This window comes from Dioscorea cayenensis, chromosome 16 (assembly GCF_009730915.1).
Source record: "Dioscorea cayenensis subsp. rotundata cultivar TDr96_F1 chromosome 16, TDr96_F1_v2_PseudoChromosome.rev07_lg8_w22 25.fasta, whole genome shotgun sequence".
NCBI classification, from domain to species: Eukaryota; Viridiplantae; Streptophyta; class Magnoliopsida; order Dioscoreales; family Dioscoreaceae; genus Dioscorea; species Dioscorea cayenensis.
This window is the reverse complement of record NC_052486.1, coordinates 11,635,407-11,657,708: the sequence shown is the minus strand read 5'-3', so window position 1 is coordinate 11,657,708 and position 22,302 is coordinate 11,635,407. Positions and strand designations below refer to the sequence as shown.

The window sequence follows — 22,302 nt, the reverse complement described above, 5'->3', positions numbered from 1 at the left end:
TTGATTTACTCTGATTATTTTGAAAAACAAATGTAACACTAAACGATCCATGCATTAGTAACTATAGCATCTTTTTTTTTAGTATAGCTTCCCAATTAACAACTTCACATTACTTAACAAAAAAAATAAATATATGAACTAATACATTATTATTTTTTTCAGGTTGACTCATCAAACAACAACGCCAAAAAACCTCTCAAATCCAATTCATCTCCCTAAAACCCAACAGAAATTACTCTGATCGACCTCAACCTTCCAGCTACCATGGATGACAATGTTGAACACACAAGTATTTCTGATGCACATCCATTATGAAAACCATGAATGAAATGAAGATATTTTATTTTGTACCATTTTATGTTGCTATTTTGAATGGACAATAAAAACTTCAACTTTTGCCTATAGTTAATGCATGAATAAATGCTTACAAAGTAGACGTTTTTCCCCCAAAAATTACTGCAACACTTCTAATGAACAACAATTATCATCAAATAAAATATTCATTACATTTAAGTTTTTCCCAAAAAAAAAACAAACAATGAATATATATAAAAAACAAATAAATTTTAAAAAAAAGGGAAAAAAAACGTTATAGATAGCCCCGTAGTATCAGCACGGGCTGGCCACACTAATTCTAATTTAATCCCACATCAGCTGGTTTAAGAAAAAGAGCATGACAACTGCCTATAAAAATAGTCATAGTTAATCTAACTTATTATTATTTTTTTTCCATTATATTTAAAATTTATTTAACAATTTGTAAAGCCCAGCGGGGCGGCCTGTGAATCGGCAGGTTCCGGTCAGGTCTGAGTCATCTTACCATCTTGGCATTGTTGGCCGGGTCGGCCAAAGGTCGACCATGCTCCACCATATTAGGCCCAAAGGACTCAGTTAACCAGCCCGCACCCTTCTATAAATAGAGCAGCTTGCAAACAAAACCGAAAAAGAAAATAAATACAAAATATAAAATTCTTATGGTTATAATTTTATAGAGAACTTATTTTTAGTCCGAATCTAAAATACTGAAGAATTGTAACCGTTGAATTTGTCCTTTTCTAGGAATCGCGACAGATCCTTATCAATGAACAAGATGAGGTGATGATGACAATAATGATCTCGTTCTTGATGATGAGCAGGCGCGCCTATACTTTCTCTCTTTCTCTAGTTCTTCTTATTTACATTTTTTTCATTCTTGGAAAGAACCAAAGCTATAAAAAGCAAGACCAGAAACCAGACTGGATACTATAAGAAAAACAATAAGATCAAAACCTGAGCCTCAGTACATCCTCTTTGAGCCAACGGGAAAGGTCCATTCCTTGATGAAATAAGGAAGAGCCAGATTGCTAAGGGCGTGGTTAGCTAGAGAATCCACAATGGTATTGAGATCTTACCTTATAATTAACTTCTAGCTGGGCCATAGGAAAACAACGAATCATACTCTTGACCGAATCAAGAACCCCCCTCAGTCCCCCAGATATTCTATCATCATCATAATGGATATACTGAACCAAACTTCTACAATCCGTGAAAATGAAAAGGCTAGCATCATGGCTTGAGCTTTGCCATACAAACTGGACTCCACAAAGGCAGACATGGAACCTGCAATTAAAATACGACTATTAGTAAGCCCCACAACGATGCCAAGACCGCACAAAGAAGATTCACTCATCCGAGAGGCATCACTATAAATTGTTAGAGAATAAGGATTTAGAGTTGAAAGGAGAGTCTCCATGTTAACAGAGTTTTGATCATGAGAGTACTCAGCAACATGATTAAGACTAGCTTGAAAGATCTGCCTGAAGTCAGGATGAACTCCTTTAAAGATGAATTGGCATCTTGATTTCCAAATTCCCCACGCACAAGCAGCTAAAACAGCTTTGAAAGTAAAATCACCAATGTTTAATAGTTTATTACAGCAGGAGTTTAAAAAAAAAACAAAATTATAGTCAAAGATAAACACTTAGGTCCCTATAAAATTTAATTTAAATAAATAAGTCCGTTTAATATATATATATATATATATAATATTAATACCGGATAATTCAGTTATTAATATGTAACAAACGGATGCGTATGTAAATTATATCCATTGGGAAAGTGACTCAATTTATAAATAAAGAGATTGTTTTCTTTTGGATTATCTTATCATTTCTATCCAATTTCATAGACTGTTCTTAACTGGCTTTGTTGTATTTGAGGTTAATTGTTTTGATAGTACACCTAAGAAATGTAATCTCATGCCTTGGCCATCAAAATTCCTTCCTTTCTCAAATTTTTAACAATTTGAGTGTAATATTCTTGTAATTTCACGATGGCTTTAATTAATAATTCTATGGTGAAACTTTTTGGCAGATTAAAGTAAAGTTTCATCTCACTACTTTAAAGGTCTATTGTAACATCCCAAAATTTAAAAACCCTAGATTTATAATTTAAAAATTTTGCTATTATTCATATTTGTAATAAAATAATTTAATTATTGAGTAAAAATTTTAAATAGTCATTAATTGATTACAAGGATTGACACAAGAATAAAATAAATGTTAGGGGTCAATATGAAAAAAAAGATAATATAGAATTTAATTTAAATATACAGTGGCAAGACAGTTGAAAGGAAAACTTAAAGACAACCCATCCCTTCCGCAATCAAAATAAAGGATGAACTATAGAGCTAATGACCAAGTAGTCATCTATTATCAAGCATCTTAGTTGACAAGAAGAATACATAATTGGTTCTTCATTCTGCAATGCAGCAGATCTTTCTTTTAATACAAATCAATGACTACAATTGCAGGTAAATATTAAGCTCCTATGTTTGAAATCAACAGATTCTTAGAAAAAAGACAACCGTTGTGGATGATTTTAACCATAAGAGGAAAGATCTCCAGAAATGTTATCATCACCCAAAACATCATGTATATTACAGAAGATAAGGCATATTCCAAAACATAACTTATGTTTGCATCTAAATCAGCTTTTCAGCTAAGCTAGCCAACTATAAAATTTATTTCACTTCACCATTCTAGTATTGAACTTTATGCTACATTATGAAACCCGATGTAAATATGACAATAGCATTTTAAATAAATGAACTACAGAAATTAAAAGAATACACACACGCGTGCGCACACACACTATTAATTATAGCAGTATAGGTGCACTTCACCCAAAAATTCATTTGGATTCATGAAAATAAAATGTTTGTTTTGGTCCACCTGTTTATTCATTTGAATCATATTGATTATCCACCTGCTAATTCAAGTCGGTAACAAAATCTTAGTCTACTTATCCAAGTTGAAAACTTTCAAAGAAAAGTATATATAGATACCTCTAGTCCTGAAATCAGTATAATTAAACTAGCTATGGAAATAATTCGGCATGACATAATCCATGGTTTAAAAAACCTGTTGCAAAAGGCATAGTACTTGAGTAAATTTTTTGGGTGAGTACCAAACTTTGCTTCGTTTTCAGTTTGAGCACCAACTTTCAATTTGTATCAATTTGAGCACAAAGTTTTAATTTTATTTCTCCGGTGGGGCATTTGGGGAATTCCGGTTACAAATTAATGATGTGGCAGTCGGAATGGTGACATGGACTCCCTGGCGCTTCGTCAGCTCATTGCCAACTCAGCGACTTATACAAGTTAGCTTCTATCCCTCCACGTGGCGGCCACGTCAGCAAGGGCTTTTCTCCCTCTTCCCCTCCCCCCCTCCCCGATCGTTTCATCATCCTTCCCGACTTCTCCTCCCCTCCCGACCATTGGTCAAGCCCTAACAATTGTCCATTGTTCTCCTTTTTCTTCATCTCTGTTCCTCCCGACCACCACCCGTGCCATATCAACCATCCCCTCTTCCATCGTTTTCGTCATCTCTGCCCATCTCGAGCTCGGTCGTAGCCCTAACAATCACCCCAGATTGACAGTCCATTTATAAATACCATAACTCGCACTAGGTAGGAGAAGAATGAGGAAAAGTTCGGAATGGAGAAGAAACACACTAAGGGGAAGGAACAGCCTAGTGTAATTGATTCAAGTTTTGCATCTAGAGAGAATATAACTCCGTTAATTCAGCAACTTCAGAAGCACCAACAATCTTCATTTGACATTACAAATTGTAGTTGTGAATTATGTATGTTCAAAGGTTCTCAATACCAAATTAAGAATTTTAAATTGACTGCACATCAGTAATTCACCAAATCCACAATCCACAAACAATACATATCTAAATAAACCAAAAACAACAATTGAGGAAGACAACCTGTTGTCACTAATGGAATCATTAACTGTTACAAATTTCATACATATCTTAATATATATATATATATATATAGCATTGTTTGAAACATCACAAAATTGAATTTCCTGAGTTCATATTTCCGGACTTCGCATATTCAGATTTCACATTCTACATATTTAGCATTTTTGAAACATCACAAAATTGGATTTCCTAAGTTCACATTTCCAGAATTCACATACTTAGATTTCACATCTGCATATTTAGCATTTTTGAAACTTCACAAAATTGGATTTCCTGAATTCACATCTCTACATATTTAGCATTGTTTGAAGCATCACAAAATTTGATTTCTAGACAAATTTTTTTCTGAGTTTCTTGTTTATGCTGCTCCCGGAGGGATCCACATTTTCCTCTTTTTTCCTGCATCTCCTCCTTTATCTAAGCCTTCTGACGGCTTCTCCTTCACTCGTGACCTCAGCCCAGGGATTCTCAATTTTCTTTGGTCATTGTTGTTGGCTATTGTATTTTTGCCCTTTTCCTTTGGTACATGTTCCTCTTCTAAATTTGTTGTTTTTCCCTTAAGCCCTCTTGTCATAAGGTTCCCTCTTGTCTCCTTTCCTTGACCAGCACTTGATGAGATGTGCATATTTTGATGTGCATATTTTGATGTGTTGATGATCTACAGTGAAAGGATGTACAATTATTTTATATATTAGCAAGTACATTGTTGTCAATAAGGCTTATTAACATTAAGTAAACCTGTGATACAGGCTCTGTTTCATTGTGTGCAGGTGTTCCGTGATCTTCATTGCAATGGTCTCTTACTATGAGGTCAACCTGAGATAGGTTTCAATGGTAGACATGGAGTGTAAATTATCTAATTGAAATTCAACCATGTCGAAGGGAAAAAAAAGAACCATCACATACTTGCTGAAAATGCTCTTGCAGGACATTGGGATCAATGTTTATACCCTGTTAAAAAAAATACAATCCATTTAATTCAGATAGTTAAAAGGAAAAAAGATAAGATGGTATAGTTATTCTCAACTCACATCATTATCTTGGATTGATACAACAGCTTCTGTTGTACTCGTTGTGCCTTCAGGTTGTTGATCACCCTATAAATCATAACCATTATAAGCATCTAGAGGGTATGGCCATACATATATATATATATATATATATATATATATATATCTGCAACATGTTAACATAGCAAACAAAAATTTTCTACCTTTGACCCATGGAATCTTTTGTTGTGGCCTATTACACCACAGATACTGCACTTAATTTTCAGACCAACCCTAGAAACTCTTCCCTTGTTGAATCCAGCCTCTTCTCCTTCTTCTCTCCTTCTCAGCTTTGTCTTCCTTCCCCTCTTCATGTTCACAGGATCAGGTGGAATCATGGGTTCTTCATAGCTTTGTGGCCAACAGTCTCTGCCTTGTGTGGGTTTTATAATATTCCTATATGTTGCTAGAAACTTTGACACATGATAACATTCATCTAAATGATTCTCAGGTCTTTCTTTATTATAGTAGATTGCTGAAATTGCATGACAGCAAGGAATTCTCGTTAACTGCCATTTCCTACATGTGCATGTCATCTGTTCATTGTCCACCACAAATTGCCCATCAGGGTCCAAGACTTGGTACTGCTGGCCCCCTGACCAAGTTGTGTTGTAAGCCCAACTTAAGGTCTTTGCTTGCTCTAATTTTTTTACAATCTTAGGGCAATGAGTTGTGTCACATTTTGCCATGGAATCCCTTTTTTTTTGTATCCTGATCATAAGCCTTGTTCTAATTAACTCATTCATAGTAATTATCCCCCTGGTTCTAGCTTCTAATATTATGCTATTAAAACACTCACATAGGTTATTCAAGAGCATGTCACACTTGAATTGGGTCTTGAAATGTGACCTTGTCCAATGGTGATGACCTATTTTCTTTAAGTATTCACATGCTTGGGGGGACATTGTATTTAGAACATCCATTTCCTTATTAAATGCAGGTACGTATGAAGCCCTAGCACAATTCCATAACTGATCTTTAATGGTTTTTCCTCTAAATTTTTTTTTGAAGTTATTGTGTATGTGTCGAACACAAAACCTGTGTTCACTATTAGGGAACATCTCTTCTATTGCAGGTATTAAGCCCTAAAGGACAGACAACACCCACACAAACAAAGGAAAACACAGAAAAAAAACACACACACACAATATTGTTAGGATTTCAACACAAACATTAAAATTCAATTTAATTGGCACATATGAAACAACTTATACCTTTTGCCTGTCTGTCATGAAGGCCCAATGATGGTTGTTGGTGATTTGCAAATCCTCGGCAAGCATAGTTAGGAACCATTGCCAATTATCACGGTTCTCTTTTTCAACTCTAGCCCAAGCTATGGGATAGATGCAATTTGCATCTATCCCAACAGCAGTTAGGAGCTGGCCTCCAAATAATCCTTTTAGGAAGCAGCCATCCAACGAGATGAGTTGCCTGCAACCTGCTAGAAAACCTGTCCTTAATGGGGCTAGACATACATACATTCCTTCAAATTTCCTTTCACAACATTTAAATACCACAGTCGATGTTGGATGTACTCGCAACAACTCCAGTCTATAATGGAACAATCCTTTAATTTGTTCATATTCATCACCATCAAGCAAGCTGTGAATAAATAAAAAGCATAAGTAAAAAAAAAAAAAATAGCATGCATAGTAAGGTATACTTTAGTATGCCATACAAAGTACCTGCTAGCAATTGCCTTCGCCCTCCAAGCTTTCAACCGACTGACATCAACCTGTTGGTTCATCTTAACTGCCTGGATAATACCCGCAATGCTCCAAGTGGGATCAGCCCGGAATTGCTCTAGATAATTCAATGCAATCCATTTTGCGTTGACATGCCGTATATTGTGGTCTCTGGCACATTCGTGTTTGAGATGACCAGACTTAATCTGAATGGTGTCCTTATCATTTACCATGGGAGAAGCCCATAGATAAAATGGGCAGCCCTTTTTGCAAATTGCTTTACACCTTTTGCTATTGCTTGGCCTGAAATTCATAACCACTCTGTGCTTAATTCCATATTCTCTAACAGCTTCTCTAAATTGCTTGAAGCTTCTAAACTTCATCCCAATCTTGAAATGTGGATCTTTCATGTCTGTTTCTTCTCTGAACTCTGCATACCTAGGCTTGATAGGACCAACCAAATCTTCATCTGTTGATGAACCAGATTGGAGTTCCTCAGATTCACAATATTCACTTTCAACCTCATTGACATGTGCAGGTCTATCAATAGCTTCTTGTGCACCTGATGCACCAATGTCTTTAGGTTCTCCATCAGTGTCACCACCTCCTATTTCTGCACCAATTTCACAAGTTTCTTCATTAGCCTCACCCACCTGTGCATCCACATTGTTTGCATCCACATCATATTCTTCACTACTGAAATTGAAGTCTGAATCAGACAACTCACTACACTCTTCTTCTACTCCTCCTCCATCATTCTCTTGATTGTCTTCATCTCCTCCTGAGTCAGATAACCCACCAACATCTACAACTGAATTATTTATCTTAATTGCATGTTCTGAAAGCATATTAATCTCAACCGGTGCCCTAGTGCTTGGTTCTAGCATTCGCTTGACATTGACATAAATGTTTACAGCCTTGCAGAAGTCAACATTCCTGCCCATTGACAATGCGTCCAGGTCAGTCACTAACTCTTTCATGCCCACATTGTCACTCGTTAGATCCAACCACCACAACTGGCACCCTTCTACATCCAAATTGAATTGTTTTGCCATATTTAAAATTTCCAACCTGGACATCTTGTCATGGCAGCAATAATCAACAAAACCAAGCAGTTTTTTGTCAGCCCATCTCATCCTTTCACCTATTGTGTAATGGAATTCTATGGTAAAATACTCTGACTTGGGCTCTGCCATTAAATTGCCAATGGTGATGATTAATACATAGCACACCATAATAAGTTAGCAAAGAACACCATACTATTTTATGATATCAACATTTAATAAAAATGGCGAACATACAAAAAAATTGCATGAAAAACAAAAACTATTAAATAGCTGCATGAAAACCAGTAAAATGGTGAAAAAAACATAAATGGATGGATTTTCAGTTCAGATTTAATGAATTTTTACTATGTTGCTTCAAAAACAGTAATCTGGTGGATTTTACTATGGTCTAAGGTTACACACAACAAGCTTTTATTTGGAAATTAAAATTGCCTCAAAACCCTAACATTAACCCTAACATTGCTTCAAAACCCTGACATTATTTCAAAACAAGAACATAGCTTGAAAACCCTAACATTGTTTCAAAACAAGAACATAGCTTGAAAACCCTAACATTGTTTCAAAACAAGAAACATTTAACTATACATAAATCAAAGCTTACCGTAAATTGGTTCACCAGCATCCGCCGGTCTGATAATCCAGTCGACCTCCATGGCTTCTTGGTTTTTTGCACACAATAGCACCTCGATCTTCTGAAATCCCTAGTGTAGACCTGCTGACCTTCAAGAGATCAAACACTAGGAAAGGAGGAAAAATGAGTGGCTGTTAGGGCTCGGGCTGTGGTTGGGAGGGACAGAAATGACGAAAAGGGGGAAGAGGATATGGATGTTAGGGCACGGCGGTGGTCGGGATATAAAGAGATGAAGAAATAAGGGAAGAGGGGAAAGGAAGAGAAGAAAAAACGGTGGCTATTAGGGCTTGGCAGATGGTCGGGGAAGGGAAAAGTGGTCGGGAGGGGAGGAGAAGTCGGGAAGGATGATGAAACGATCATGGAGGGGGGGAGGGGAAGAGGGAGAAAAGCCCTTGCTGACGTGGCCGCCACGTGGAGGGATAGAAGCCCACTTGTATAAGTCGCTGAGTTGGCAATGAGCTGACGAAGCGCCAGGGAGTCCATGTCACCATTCCGGCTGCCACATCATTAATTTGTGATCGGAATTCCCCAAATGCCCCGCCGGAGAAATAAAATTAAAACTTTGTGCTCAAATTGATACAAATTGAAAGTTGGTGCTCAAACTGAAAACAGAGCAAAGTTTGGTACTCAGCCAAAAAAATTACTCGTGTTCTTACAGATAAAACTAGTTGTGATTCTTCATAAACAAATATCACAAATTCCGAATTTCCTCAATAATAAACATCACTAATTCCACGTCAAACAATAGGCAGCAAGATAACAAATTACTTAAAAGAAAAGAAAATGAAACCAAATCACAAATTTCCTCAAACACTTACTGTGATTCTCTAAAGATTCTCAGATCTATTTTAGATCTCCCTCATACCTGCTTTCTCTTCACCTGATGCTTCTCTACGTTGATGCAAGAGCTCCGCATTGAATGCAACTTTACTATGCTGCTAAAGTTCACCTTCTCCGAGTACTTCTCCGCTTTGTTGCTAGAGATTCACACAAGAATTCATCATTTTACTGAAGCTCCCATGTTCTCTATAGATGTTTCATAGAGTTGGTAGAGAACCAGATCTTAAAAGAGTGTTATATTAAGGAGCAAACTAGTCATTTTATATTGAGGGAATCAGAGGAATGTGATTACACTAACTCCATAAGTTCACAAGCAATAATCTAAAACTAACCAATAGATTATATATTTAATTTTAAATTAGTAAAGAAATGTTTCAATCATGTAGAGAGGTACATTAAAGTTATGAAGCATATTTTAGATTTTAAAAATTTGGGAGGCACGGCTTGGAATGAACCAACGTGTAAGCTCGTGAGCACGTGACATCCCAACTCTGATCCTAATTGGGTTTAAGAGTTTATATAAAATAATGAATTAAATAGCTCCGATAGGGAAGAATAAAATCTTGCGCTTCAATATATAACTTCGCCTTTGAAAGTAAGAGATAGGGCAAAATTGTCACATGGATGAAAAGTAAGCGTTTCATCCTTTGAACAACACTGGTAAAAAATAAAAATAAAAATAATAAATAATAAAAAGACCACTGGTAAAAACAAATCATGAATGGAGATGCAAGACTGAAATTTGACAAAAATAAAGACTTGAAATAGAAGTCTATTTTAACAGTATCAAGGATTGTCATTGTTAATATCATAAAATTCGATGTTCTTGTATTTCTGTGAGATTATCTCAGCCTGGACTTTCCTGGCTGTATCAGTTGCGCAACCAACAAGGATTAGAACCGATGTTCCAGCAAATCCGCGGAATGCTGTCAAATGAGTTGTCTGTTCAATTATGGCTGGTCCTGCAGCCAGCACTGCCAGGAATGCGGAGCCAAGAACGGATATTCGGCTAAGTACCTACAAATATAACCCATTTAAAAGGAAACATATGGTTAGCTTCTCATGTAAAGAAATAGGTTTTGCAAATACAACTCTAATTTCCAAAATCATAGTAAACATAATCAAAGATTGGCGTTTGATAGGCTAAAGAATATAAGCCAAGGTGAAGCTAAAAGAAGACAAAGTGGAGTGTACAAGAAAGTAAAAGCTTACATTAACAAGATATGTTATTAAGGAAATGAATTTCTTTGTGGGAGGGATAAAAAAGCTGAAACAAATGAGAAAATAAATGGGGAAATCATGTATACAAAATAATGAAGCCACCAAAACATTGTGCCATTTGGTTCTACAGTTTCTAAAGGAAAGAAATGATGTAAATATTCTTCCATGGGTGGAATACAAAGACTACACTCGACAAGCATGAAATGCAATTCATCCTAGTAGCCAATTGTTTCCCCTTCTTACAACATCAAATGAAGATTCCAGATCAATCAACATGCTTTGCCACAATTGCATGATACCTAAATGCACAGAAACAGCTGCTTACTGTTTTCAGAAAAGCAGCAGTGCTTTTCCCAGGTCGAACAAGAGGAATTGAAGCACCTTGGCGCTTTAACTGCTCGCTTACATCATCAGGATCCAATTGAAGAAAAGTATAGTAATAATTGAAAAAGGCTATCAGCAATATATTAGTAGGAAGGTACAGTGCACCTACAAGAAATAATTGGCTTATAATTATAACTTACTTAAAAGTACTAAATGAAACTTCACCAATGAAATAATTGATTGCTGAAAAAATCTAGTAGCCTAGTAGTACATGAGCATTGTAATCAAATAATCAAACTTCTCATGATGAAATTGAGCCTACTTGGTTTAATCTCAAGCTTGGCTCAATTTGAGTATACGCACGTGTGTGTATGCATAGAATTCAATAATCAAGAGACTTCTAGATGCAGTGTTCGTTGAGAATTCTTTAGTCTGCACAAGTGGGCTCAGGTCTCGATTGTTCTCTTCAATACATGTGTGCGCCACCTTGGGCCCCAATAGCCTCAACCCACGTACATGAGCAATGTTTCGTTCAGTCTCATTGCACTAGAACCATCCTAAGTTGAATCATTCTGAGTAAAGGCCAGTCTTAGTAAAAATGAGGCCCTTTGTGAAATTATAACAAAGTTTTTAATTAATTTTATAAAATAATAAATTACATATTTAAAAAAAGAAAAGAAAAAAAATATAGCGTCCCAAGAGGCCCTAGAGTAAGGTCTGTGCCTAAGGCCAGAACTGATTCTAAGCTCAAGTAGACTGGCTAGGTTACTTAGTCTTACCATTCTGAGCTTGAACTGGTCCATAAGAGAACAAGCTCAGCCATTAGAAACTATTCATAGTGAATGATTGTTAAAAATGAGACGAATGAGGATCCACCTACCACAGTTATTCTTTCATCTTATCATCCATTTCTTTTGTGTGCTCCTGTGTTATAGGTAACAAGTAATTAGCACCATCAACCAAAGGTCTTGGGGTATTTTCTGAGGGTCCAAGCACATCAATGAAGTTTAGAATACCTCAAGGATTGAAATTTGCTGTACATAGCATTGACTAATTTAGAAAGTGAGAGCAAGTTCAAGAATGATAAATAACGGTTTGCACGTTTTATAACACTTTTTCCATGTCATGTTCATAACAGTCAGATCTCCTCACTTGCAAATCAATTCCAAACAGCAACCTATATGGTAAAGTGACTAGGAAAAGTCATCAAGTCATTGCATCATGGGTGACACCTATGCCTTATCAGATATCTTATTCAGTTGTACATATGTTTTCGTAGAGTAAATTGTCAACAAAACCACTTGAAGCTAATGATGCTGATAGATGGAGAAGATCCAGCTGAAGCATGATCCATTAAATTGCAAAATAATCACACTCCAGAAGTGGATATGGGAAAAAAATTAATAAAAAAAAAATTAGTCCCATTTTGCTTTCAGAAAGTAATACAAGTAATTGTAACAACAAATGAAACACATAAGAGAATATCTTGTTCATTTATACATATGTTTTTGTAGAAAAAATTGTCAATAAGATGCTTGAAGATAATGATGCTGATAGATGGAGAAGATCAAATTGAAGTATGCATGAAAATGCAAAACAATTACATTCCAGAACTGGATATGGAAGGAAAAAAATTTGAATAAAAAATTTTTAGTCCCATTTTGCTTCCAAAAGGTTGATACAAGTAATTGTAGCAACAAATCAAAAGTGTAAGAGAGGATGATATAATGGCCCCCAATATCCAACATTTACAACAGACTTCAGCATGTGATTAGTGTCTACTGAAAATTTGAACATTTTAGGGTGGTGATTAAATCTAACTTCACAAACTACAGAATCCTTTTGATCTGACATTAAAAAATTAAAGATCATCAAAAAGCAGTAAATTGAATCTTGCCCATGCAACGTCAGAAGTAATTTATTAAGTACAAGTCAAACTTACCTCCTGGGTTCAGAGCAAATGCAGCCTTTTTGAGAGCTGCTACACCAGTGAAACGGGCCATAGTACCTGGTAAGGCTAATGAAGATGTTGAAAATATAATGGGCATCACCCCAGAACTATTTACCTGCTCAAATATACAAACAAGAATATAATAAATATACAGTTTTGCAACAAACTAGCTTTCGTGTATTCTAGCAAATATAATAATGGGAAAGCACATATCAGAATCCCCCCCAAAGTAATAAAATGAAAAGTGTTAAGTAAATGATAAGTGTAGAAAAAAGGGCCCATGAAATTCTATCTAAAAGCATCATAATGAGATATCAAACCCAGCAAGCCTATTATCAATTTGAGTCCTCTTGACCTCCAAAGTTGAAATAAGGTTTGGTTTAATAACTTATTAAGCAAAAAATGCCTTTTGATTAGATTTTTTTTTGGTCATTGTCTAAGATTGGCTATTTTTTTTTAAATATTGCATTTTTATATTTTATTTACTTAAATACGCATTTTGGGGGTTATTTACCAATATGCAAATACTAAACAACAACAACTACAATAGTAGCAGTGCTTTCAGCCTTTCATTGGCGGTGAGCTTAGCATACACATGAGCAAACTTAAACTTTTTGGTGCAAGCAATGACCAGGAACTCCCTCATCTCCGACAAAATGCGTCCCGTCCCAACATCACAAGGGTGCTTCCGCTTCGTGTAAAGTAATTGTTCACGTTCACCAGCGTCACTAGACAAGAACATGGACATTCTCTAAGCTCTTCCAATCAGTTTTGATGTTTGGTCTAGGTCATCGGTGAGAGGGTCATCGACGATGACTACATTCCCGAAAAGCTCCTCTAGGTTTGTTGGTTGCATGGTGATGAGTAGTTAGGTAATAGTGGTCGCCGGAAAAGAAAGATGGTGGATGGTGTTGTGCGAGAAGTGGAGGCATGTTTTCTTTGTACTGGTGAGGCCTCTGGTGTCGGACAAGAAGAGGATGATGAGGGTAAGTATAGGGACATGAAGGTCTATGAAATGGGTCCGCGCATATGCGCATATCAGTAATTAACCCCTAAAATGCGTATTTAAGTAAATAAAATATAAAAATGCAACATCTAAAAAAATAGCCTCTAAGATTAAGCTCTTCATTGAGTACAGATGCAATGGCAAGAGACCATCTCTCCTTCAAGTGTATTTAGTAAAGCCACATTGGCTATTAAAAACAGTGAATGCCGATTACAGATTTAACTGTCTTAAAATTAGAATTTTTTTATTTTACTTTCTTTAAATTTTTATTTAGCATGCTTTAAAATTTTACTTTAAAAAGAGAATGTTTTGCTGCTGAGTTTCATGAATTTTCCTACCAGTGATGTCACAAGGGAGATGCCATACAATAAGTTTAAGCAAAATATAACAATTATTTTTATTACTTGTCCCTTGTCATGTAACATCTTCATAATAACTGTGATAGGTGCAAGTACTATAATACTGATTCACAAGGATGAAATGAAATCCAAGTAACCAGGCTAAAAGACCATGTGACACATTATTTGATTACAAACCTTAAAAGGAAGATATGCTGATTTTTGAAGCCCACCACTTCTGCTCATGTATCTTGAAGCATAATTAAGGGGTATCTTCCTCTCAGCTTCCTGAAACACTTCCAAGTTGATGCTTGTTAGAACACATAACAGGAAAGCATATTAAAAAAAGGACAGAACAGAAACATACACATATTGTGTTTAAGTACAGAAACATATATTACCTGCACATATACAATCCCCAGAACTAATAAGAAAAAAGAGAAGACAATTGAAGCTAGTCCAATGTAATTTCCATCCTGAAATGCCTGTGTAGCTGTCCTGCCAAATGATGCCGGCAAGTAGGATATAATACTTGTAAATATCAAAAGTGATGTCCCATTTCCAAGTTTCAAGTCAGATATCCTCTCCCCGATGAAAGTGGTAAACACCGATCCAAGTGTTAACAATGTCACAGATGACAGTAACCACTCAGTACTAAAATCATTGACATATGGACGGAGGTACACTACTTGCCCAATGGCCTGTGGAGAGAACGTATTACATACTCCATACAAGTAGGGTATAAATTGTTTAACAAATGGTATACAAATGAACGCTGAAAATACTGTAATATCAGAAGATGGCAAAAGACAATATGACTAGAAAACATTTTTAACATGTTCTCAAGAGAAAAACATCGATGTAATAATTGTAGTAATAGAAAATTTCTGAAATAAATCCAGGTAACTATGGTCCCTAGGCAACCAGCTGAATTTCTATTAAAATTTAAAATATATAAAATATTAAAATAGATAAACAATAAAACAACTCTATAACTCAAATTTATTATTCCGTACTCCAAGCCTTCAACATCACAATACTCTAATATATATAAGCATGGAAGCAACAAATGAAAGATAAGATATCCTGCCCATAATGCAAAATCCTAACTGAGAAATTTTTAACAAATTTCAGATATTAACAAGCATGATATTGAAGAAGGAAACATATGCACACAAGGGATATTTCGAAGAAGATATCAAGTTAGTGATATTTGGAAAGGTAGAACTAATACCAATTCAGAAAAGCTGATCTCACTTGGTTGTACAATTACACATATATTTCATTTGATATCAGTCAAAACATGTTCTCCCTGGCAAACTCATAGTGATAGGCTCCATTTCCCACCAGGTTAGGTTACCTAACCATTTATAGAGACAGGCCATAGAAAAATCATTAAAGTTGATTTATGGCAATCTATGTGCCATGGATCTAACATGTACAAGGTTGAAGCAGGATATGTTTTTCTCCCCTCAAAACCGACATCAACAGGAACATTGCGCACTCAGCTGTCAGCCATCCTTTTACCTAACCATTTCCAAAGATTGAAAAAATAGAAACCCCTGTTTGCGTTTTGATTGATATAGAAGCACCGGGAATCTATTCAAGTTGATATTATAGAACAAACAATTCTGACTAGTCAAGGTTAAAATGGGATGGAAATGAGTCTCTGGCCTCAAGGTGCAGAAAACTTTCATAGTCAAACTGCATGATGGTGCATGTTAGTAAGAAGCTAAGGTGAACTAAGTTCTCTTCAATGTCCAAATAGGGTAAAGCGGAAAAAAGGAGACTGATCTCTACTTACGGTAGAGAATTGAGACCTATAAACCATGTTCAGTAGCTTATCATTAACATGGCCCTTCAAGAAGAGAAGAAGAGGGAGAAAGTGAAGCTTATTCAAATCAAACAGGGTAAAAAATTAAGTTTTACTTTAAATACTAATAACCAGCCACCGAACGTGTCATGTGTGTGCAAGCTGGCTATTTACACCAAGCCAGGCCAGGGCATCTTGTGCATGTGTGAAATGGACAATAGAAAAGGCTCAACTTTCTGGTATTTCTCAAGAAAGAAATGGGTGAGTGTAAGCATATACAATGATGTGAAAAGTTTTCACCAAAAATAAGGGGGGCCAAAATATGTTATAAACATAAGAGCGTTTATACAACCTGCAAACATGACAACAACAAAACAGAAGTTTGCTTCCCTCAATTTGAAAATTTTAAGGCCCTAATTCAAATGTATTAGTGGTTGGAATCAATAAAGATAAAATGATGTACATTAGCAACTGGACATTAAGGGGTACTGCAATTTCCAAGTGCTATTTAGAAGAGTCATCCAATGCTACGATTTGTAACTATGTTTGTTTTAACTACTGCATTTAGTTATTGAAGATTGAATGCTCAATATGGCACATAAAATACAACCAAATGTTGAGATACACTCAAGGATCATTTTACCCTAAATTCTCTTCTACTATAGATTCTGCAGGTTACTGAGTCCACCTCTGTTTTAGTTTCCTCTCGTCAAACTTTGTCTTTGCCATCTGCTGATGGCACTCCTTGCTTTATACTTCACTGCCACATTAGGCCCTAGCAAAAATAAGGAACAAAAGCACAAGAAAATTTTCCTTCGTTTATTGGGTTGCAAAAGGAAAATTTGAATATGAACAAATATTCTTTCATAAAGCTTTTCTTAGTTCTCTATTTTCTCTAGTGAAAAAATTGAAGAAAGGGAGGAAGAAACAGTAGTGGTGGCCCAAAGAGAGCAACTGCATAGTTGTTCTTTTGAGAGTATTTTGCAGGTAGAAAATTCGCGTTGGATCGAAGACTTATGAATCTGGTTCTTAGTGGAATGCAATTTATGATTAGACTCTGGTATAATACGGTTGAATCAGGTTAATGGGTTTTATCATCCACCTTTTGCCTACAACATCATTTTGTGCATACAAATCACAACAAAACTAATCTAAATTCTTTGAAAATGAGCTGGAATTGGATTGCTCAATCAAGTTCTTCAAAAGCCCATTGCTAGTGTGAGGGTGAATATATGTGTCTGATCTTAGCAATATCATGAAATTAAGGATCTTTACTATAAAAGAAAATTTTTTTCTAATTTGACATAAATTTCCTACAAATATAATTATATAAATTTTTTAAATTCTTTTTTTATCTTAATTTATTTCAAATGGACAAAACCAAAGTTGACTTAAACAAGCTCCACTTCAAGCACAGTGCCACAGAAAAAGTAATATTTTTTATTGGCTAGATGACCTATTTAGATCATAAATACCTTCATCGTTATTATGGATACCATTCACCAAGAGAATAAGGTTTAGTATCCATCCATAAAAAATATACATCGAAAGACTCAGAAACAGAAAACACCTCAAATACAATTCATGCACAAAGAGCATAGGGAATTCTAATAATCATTCCAACAAATATTTGTAAAGAATGAAAGAACGAAACTATCTGAGGCAACTAGTTTCCCCTTGAGAAAACTAAAACTCTTCACAAACTTATTCTTAGAGAATCAATAGAAAGCTTTAAAGACTACCTGCACAATTGCAAATCCTACTGAAGCATAACGTGTATATTGGAGAACCTTCTTTCTACCTGCTTCTCCCTCTCTCTTCTGAAGTTCTTGTAACTTGGGATAAATCTGGGTGAGAAGCTGAAAGACAATTTGTGCATTTATAAATGGAACAATACCAAGTGAACAGATTCCAAGTCTACCAATGCCACCACCAGAAAATGAATCCAATGTGCTCAGAAGACTGTTCTGATCCAAATTACCAACAAAAGCTTCTCGGTTAACCCCCCCCAGAGGAATATATATTCCAAGTCGTGATAAAGCTAAATATCCCAAGAGCTTGAGAAATTTTCCTGGTAAAGGACCTTTGAAGAAGTCGCTGATGTCAATAGAACTATCCTCAATAGCAGCTGCGGCATAAATGCAAGCAGTTAGGAAAGAAGCAGGAGTTTCACATTATACTTTAAGCAACAGATTTTAATTGTGGTACTTCGTGATAAACATGACTGTCTATGATACACTTAATGGTTCAGGAGCACATTCCAGGAAACGTCACTGCTTGAAAAAATTCTAAAAGAACAATGAAATGGTATAACTAATAACACTTTTTAGTTAAAATTCCCTTTTCATATATCAGATGTCCATTTAGTTCATATAGAATAATAGAACTAGAATGTAGTTTATCATCCAAATAACATAACTAAATTTCCAGTTTAAGCATCTATACCTGTATTTCTTCCATCCTTTAACTGTAGAGTGAACTCATGATACTCTCTTATATTCAAAGTGGAATTTGGTATAATTTTTACCAGGATGATAACAACACAGGATGAATTGTTCAATACTCATTTAAAATCAGCTTTCTATAAATAACAGGTAGAAATCCAAGAAGCCAAATTCATTTGATAGATTATACTTTGTTCAGTTTATTAGCTTGAACAACTATGCTTCCTACTCTGTTGAAAGCCAAGTAACTTTTTATTAGGCACATAGGAGTAGGATTTAAGATAATTGCAACCACTTGAGTTCCGCTCAAACTATAGGGTCATTCAAGTTCATTTGAATACTAACAAGCCAATCTTGAGCCAAAAAGTCTGGCTAAACTATCAAAAAAGGCAAGCTAAAAAATTTGATGGCTTTTTAAGTTCAGCTAAATAAGCTCCATAAAGTTTGATAATTTAGACAAATATATTTAGAAGTTTAATATAACTATATTTATATTTAAGTAGCATGCCAGTTGTATATTATACACATTTTTCTCATAAATTTTAAAAAAGAAAAGATGCAATAGTGGATAGATTGTTTATCATCACGCCCAAATGCTTGTATTAGAAGCTTCTGAACAGCCAACTTCTTTATCCCGTTTAGGTATTTGATTCCCCTTTATGGTCTACAAGCAAAGCTTCATTCTTGTCAAGTCAAAGCAAACTGAGGTCAAGAGCTAAGACTAGACACAAGCTCAAGCTTGAGCACGAGTCAGGAATAAGTCCATTCAAGCTTAGCTTCCTTAAACTCTGCAAACTTAAGCTCAGTTTGCTAGAAGTCAAGCTGTTCTACTCATTTTGTTCATTTTAAGAAACAGTAATCCATGATATGTTAGAAACAAGTAGAAAGCACCAGGTACAGAATAAAAGGATATACCTGCTACTCCTCGATTTGAAGCTCTCTCCTTTCTTGCCCCTGGCGTATTCTCAAATATTTGTGAAAAGAAATTCAAAACATTTTTCCAGGAAGATTTGCACCCATGAAATTCCTCTGAATTTAAACCCAGTGGATCAAAAATAGAGCCATCAGTCTGCTGACTACATCTACAACAAGTTTCAAAACAAAGCTTCAATTACTACATAGCAACAAAATTGAAACTTCCCTTATCATGATCCTCTACATATATTAAAGATAATGTATTTCTGTATTGCTTTTCTAATCCTCATATCTTTCACTCATCGCCAGAACTGATTCCTCCAACTCAGGAAATACAAAAAGGCCACTGTAATTCTTTTGTATTTTCCATAAAATATTTTTTCGAACCTATCTCCATTCTTCCTCAGATAATAGATATATATATATATATATATATATATATAAACATATAATAAAATATAATCAAAAACTATATTCAAAGCAATAAACTGGATGCAAGCTCCTCCTTGTACTTTATTTTTCAAGCTTATCATTCACTACAATATCTAGTATAAAGTACTTCAGCAGTTTAAAAATATAAAGAATCCATAGAATGAAATTTATAAAAAAAAATCAATAAAATCAAATGCATAAAAGAAAAAAAATCCAAAAGCTTCAAAATCTTCCTAATTTACACAAAACTCAGTCAAATCCAGGCACAAAAGAAACACATAAATAAAAAAAACATTTAAAAAAAATCACTCCAGAAAAGAAGAACCAAAGAATCGTAAACCTGCTGGCACTAGATTGGAGAATGGCGCGAGGCCCCCACGCAGCGTCCCCACACGCGTTTTCCTAGGGTGACGGGCGTTGAGGAGCGCAAAGAAGGGTTCGAAGAGCGCTTGATAGAGCTCAAGAAGGCGGTGTGCTTGGGAGAAGAACCGATGGGGAAGGGACGGGAGAAGGGAGACAGAGTGGAGGGAGGAGGCTCGCGCGCTGAAGAGAACATCCTCCCCAACAACTCCACTACGAAGACTCTAGCTTCGCGTCTGCGCCTCCGAAGAACTAAAACGATTTTTTCTGCTTGGGCAAATTATCCGAAGCGGTCGTGGTGGCAATTTTTCTTTTTTTCTTAAAATTTATTGCTATAACCACATGAATTCTATATTTAATAGGGAAAATTTTATTAAAGAGATGCTTGATTATTTATTTATTTATTATTTTTATTTATAAAAACTATAGCTCAGTGTCTCTAGAGTGGGGGCACACAAATGACGTGATATTTAATATGGCCAGGCATGTGGAACATTTGTATCCTCGTATCTTATGTTGCATTACGACATAAATAATAATAATAATAATAATAAGAGAAAATTATCATGCTTTACTCTCGATAATTTAAAACTTCCCAAAAGTACTTGTGAGTTTTGTACACTCTGATACTTCTTCCTTTATTGTTTTCACTTCCTTTTACCCCTGCATTATGAAATTCCATCATCATTCTTAAACCATTTTCAGATACATTTTTCATTCTTTTCAGATTCCTTTGCACGTATCTCATTTCTTAAACAGTAGATTTCATTTTTTAAAATGAGAGTTCATTTCTTAAACGAGAGTTCATTTCTTAAACAGAAACCCTCATTTCTTAAACAAAAACTCATTTCTAAATGTAAACCCTCATTTTTAAACATAAAACTCATTTTTTAGACAAAAGCATTAATATTTAAACAGAAAAACAAATATTTACGTGATAAATTAATCCTGGATATAAAAACCAATTAATCTTGGCCACTCGTACATATTTAAATAGAAACAACGATATTTAAGCACTTTTTTAAACGTAAACGCAATATATTAAACATAAACATCGATAGTTAAACAAAGACAAACAAGCATATAAAACTGAGAACTCATTTCTTAAACGGAGAGCTTATTTTTTTAAACAGAGACCTCATTTTTTTAAACGAAACCTCATCTGAGTAGGGGACATCGAGTATCTCATCGTCGCCGATCTCGCGAACACTTGAGGCCGAGCTCCGGATCCGGGCGAGCGATCTCGGCTGGCGCCCGCTTCGTGTGGGGTCTTAAAGGAGAAATCTTTATCGGCGCTGGCGATCCGGCTGGTGACGCTCCTCGGCTCGGAGTGGTGAGGTCTTCATGGCGACGCCTGGATAAGACGAGTCGAACTCGAATCGGAACCATTCTCGATCATGGAGACCGCAACATGGATAGCAATAGGGTTAGGGTTAGGGATCATTCCCGGCTTTGGATCCATGGTGCCTAAGTCGCATGACAGGAACAGAGGGAGGAAGCGGCGCCCGACTGAGGGTCTCGATCTCGCCGCCTTCGCCTTCATCGCCTCTCCCCGCTCGCCGACCTTATCTCTTTCATCTTCTTCGCTCGCCGACCCTCGGGAAGACCGTGATGCTCTCGTCGTCGAGCGAAGGCATCGAAAGGTTGCACCTTTTTCTCTGGCAAGATCGAGATCTAGATCGAGGTGGAGATCAAAATTCTAGGGTTCAAAATCCCATTTTTCACTGCAACGTGATCGCGTGATTGTGAGCCGCATGCTTGTCTCACCCGCCCATCCCAACTCGTAATAAAGAGATTTTTGGGGGTGATAAATACACCACAAAAACTCATTTCTTAAACGAGACCTCATTTTTTTAAACAAAAAAACTCATTTTTTAAATAGAAAAACTCATTTTTTTAAACAGAAACTCATTTTTTAAAATGTAACCTCATACCTCGTATTTTTAAATAGAAGCTTCATTTTTAAATAGAAA

General features: G+C 35.8%; 1 protein-coding gene across 1 annotated transcript; it reads right to left on the bottom strand.

Moving 5' to 3' along the window:
- Positions 1–10,230: 10,230 nt before the first annotated feature.
- LOC120278514 (preprotein translocase subunit SECY, chloroplastic) lies at positions 10,231–21,718 on the bottom strand. The gene is made up of 8 exons (XM_039285294.1): positions 21,540–21,718; positions 19,538–19,704; positions 17,921–18,306; positions 14,767–15,066; positions 14,564–14,653; positions 13,013–13,136; positions 11,072–11,235; positions 10,231–10,542 (listed from the first exon to the last, which is right to left on the bottom strand). Exons 1-8 carry the CDS (start codon positions 21,716–21,718, stop codon positions 10,312–10,314), a joined length of 1,641 nt encoding a protein of 546 aa, XP_039141228.1. The 3' UTR covers positions 10,231–10,311.
- Between the last annotated feature and the right edge of the window lie 584 nt (positions 21,719–22,302).

Bases quoted from the DNA above. Each gene is read 5' to 3' on its own strand.
- LOC120278514 (XM_039285294.1), bottom strand. From the start codon at position 21,718: ATGGTTCCGATTCGAGTTCGACTCGTCTTATCCAGGCGTCGCCATGAA. The intron at 19,705-21,539 runs GTGTTCGCGAGA...AACTTGTTGTAG, and splicing joins GATCCGGAGCTCGGCCTCAA to ATGTAGTCAGCAGACTGATG. The intron at 18,307-19,537 runs GTATATCCTTTT...TTTATGCCGCAG, and splicing joins TTCAAATCGAGGAGTAGCAG to CTGCTATTGAGGATAGTTCT.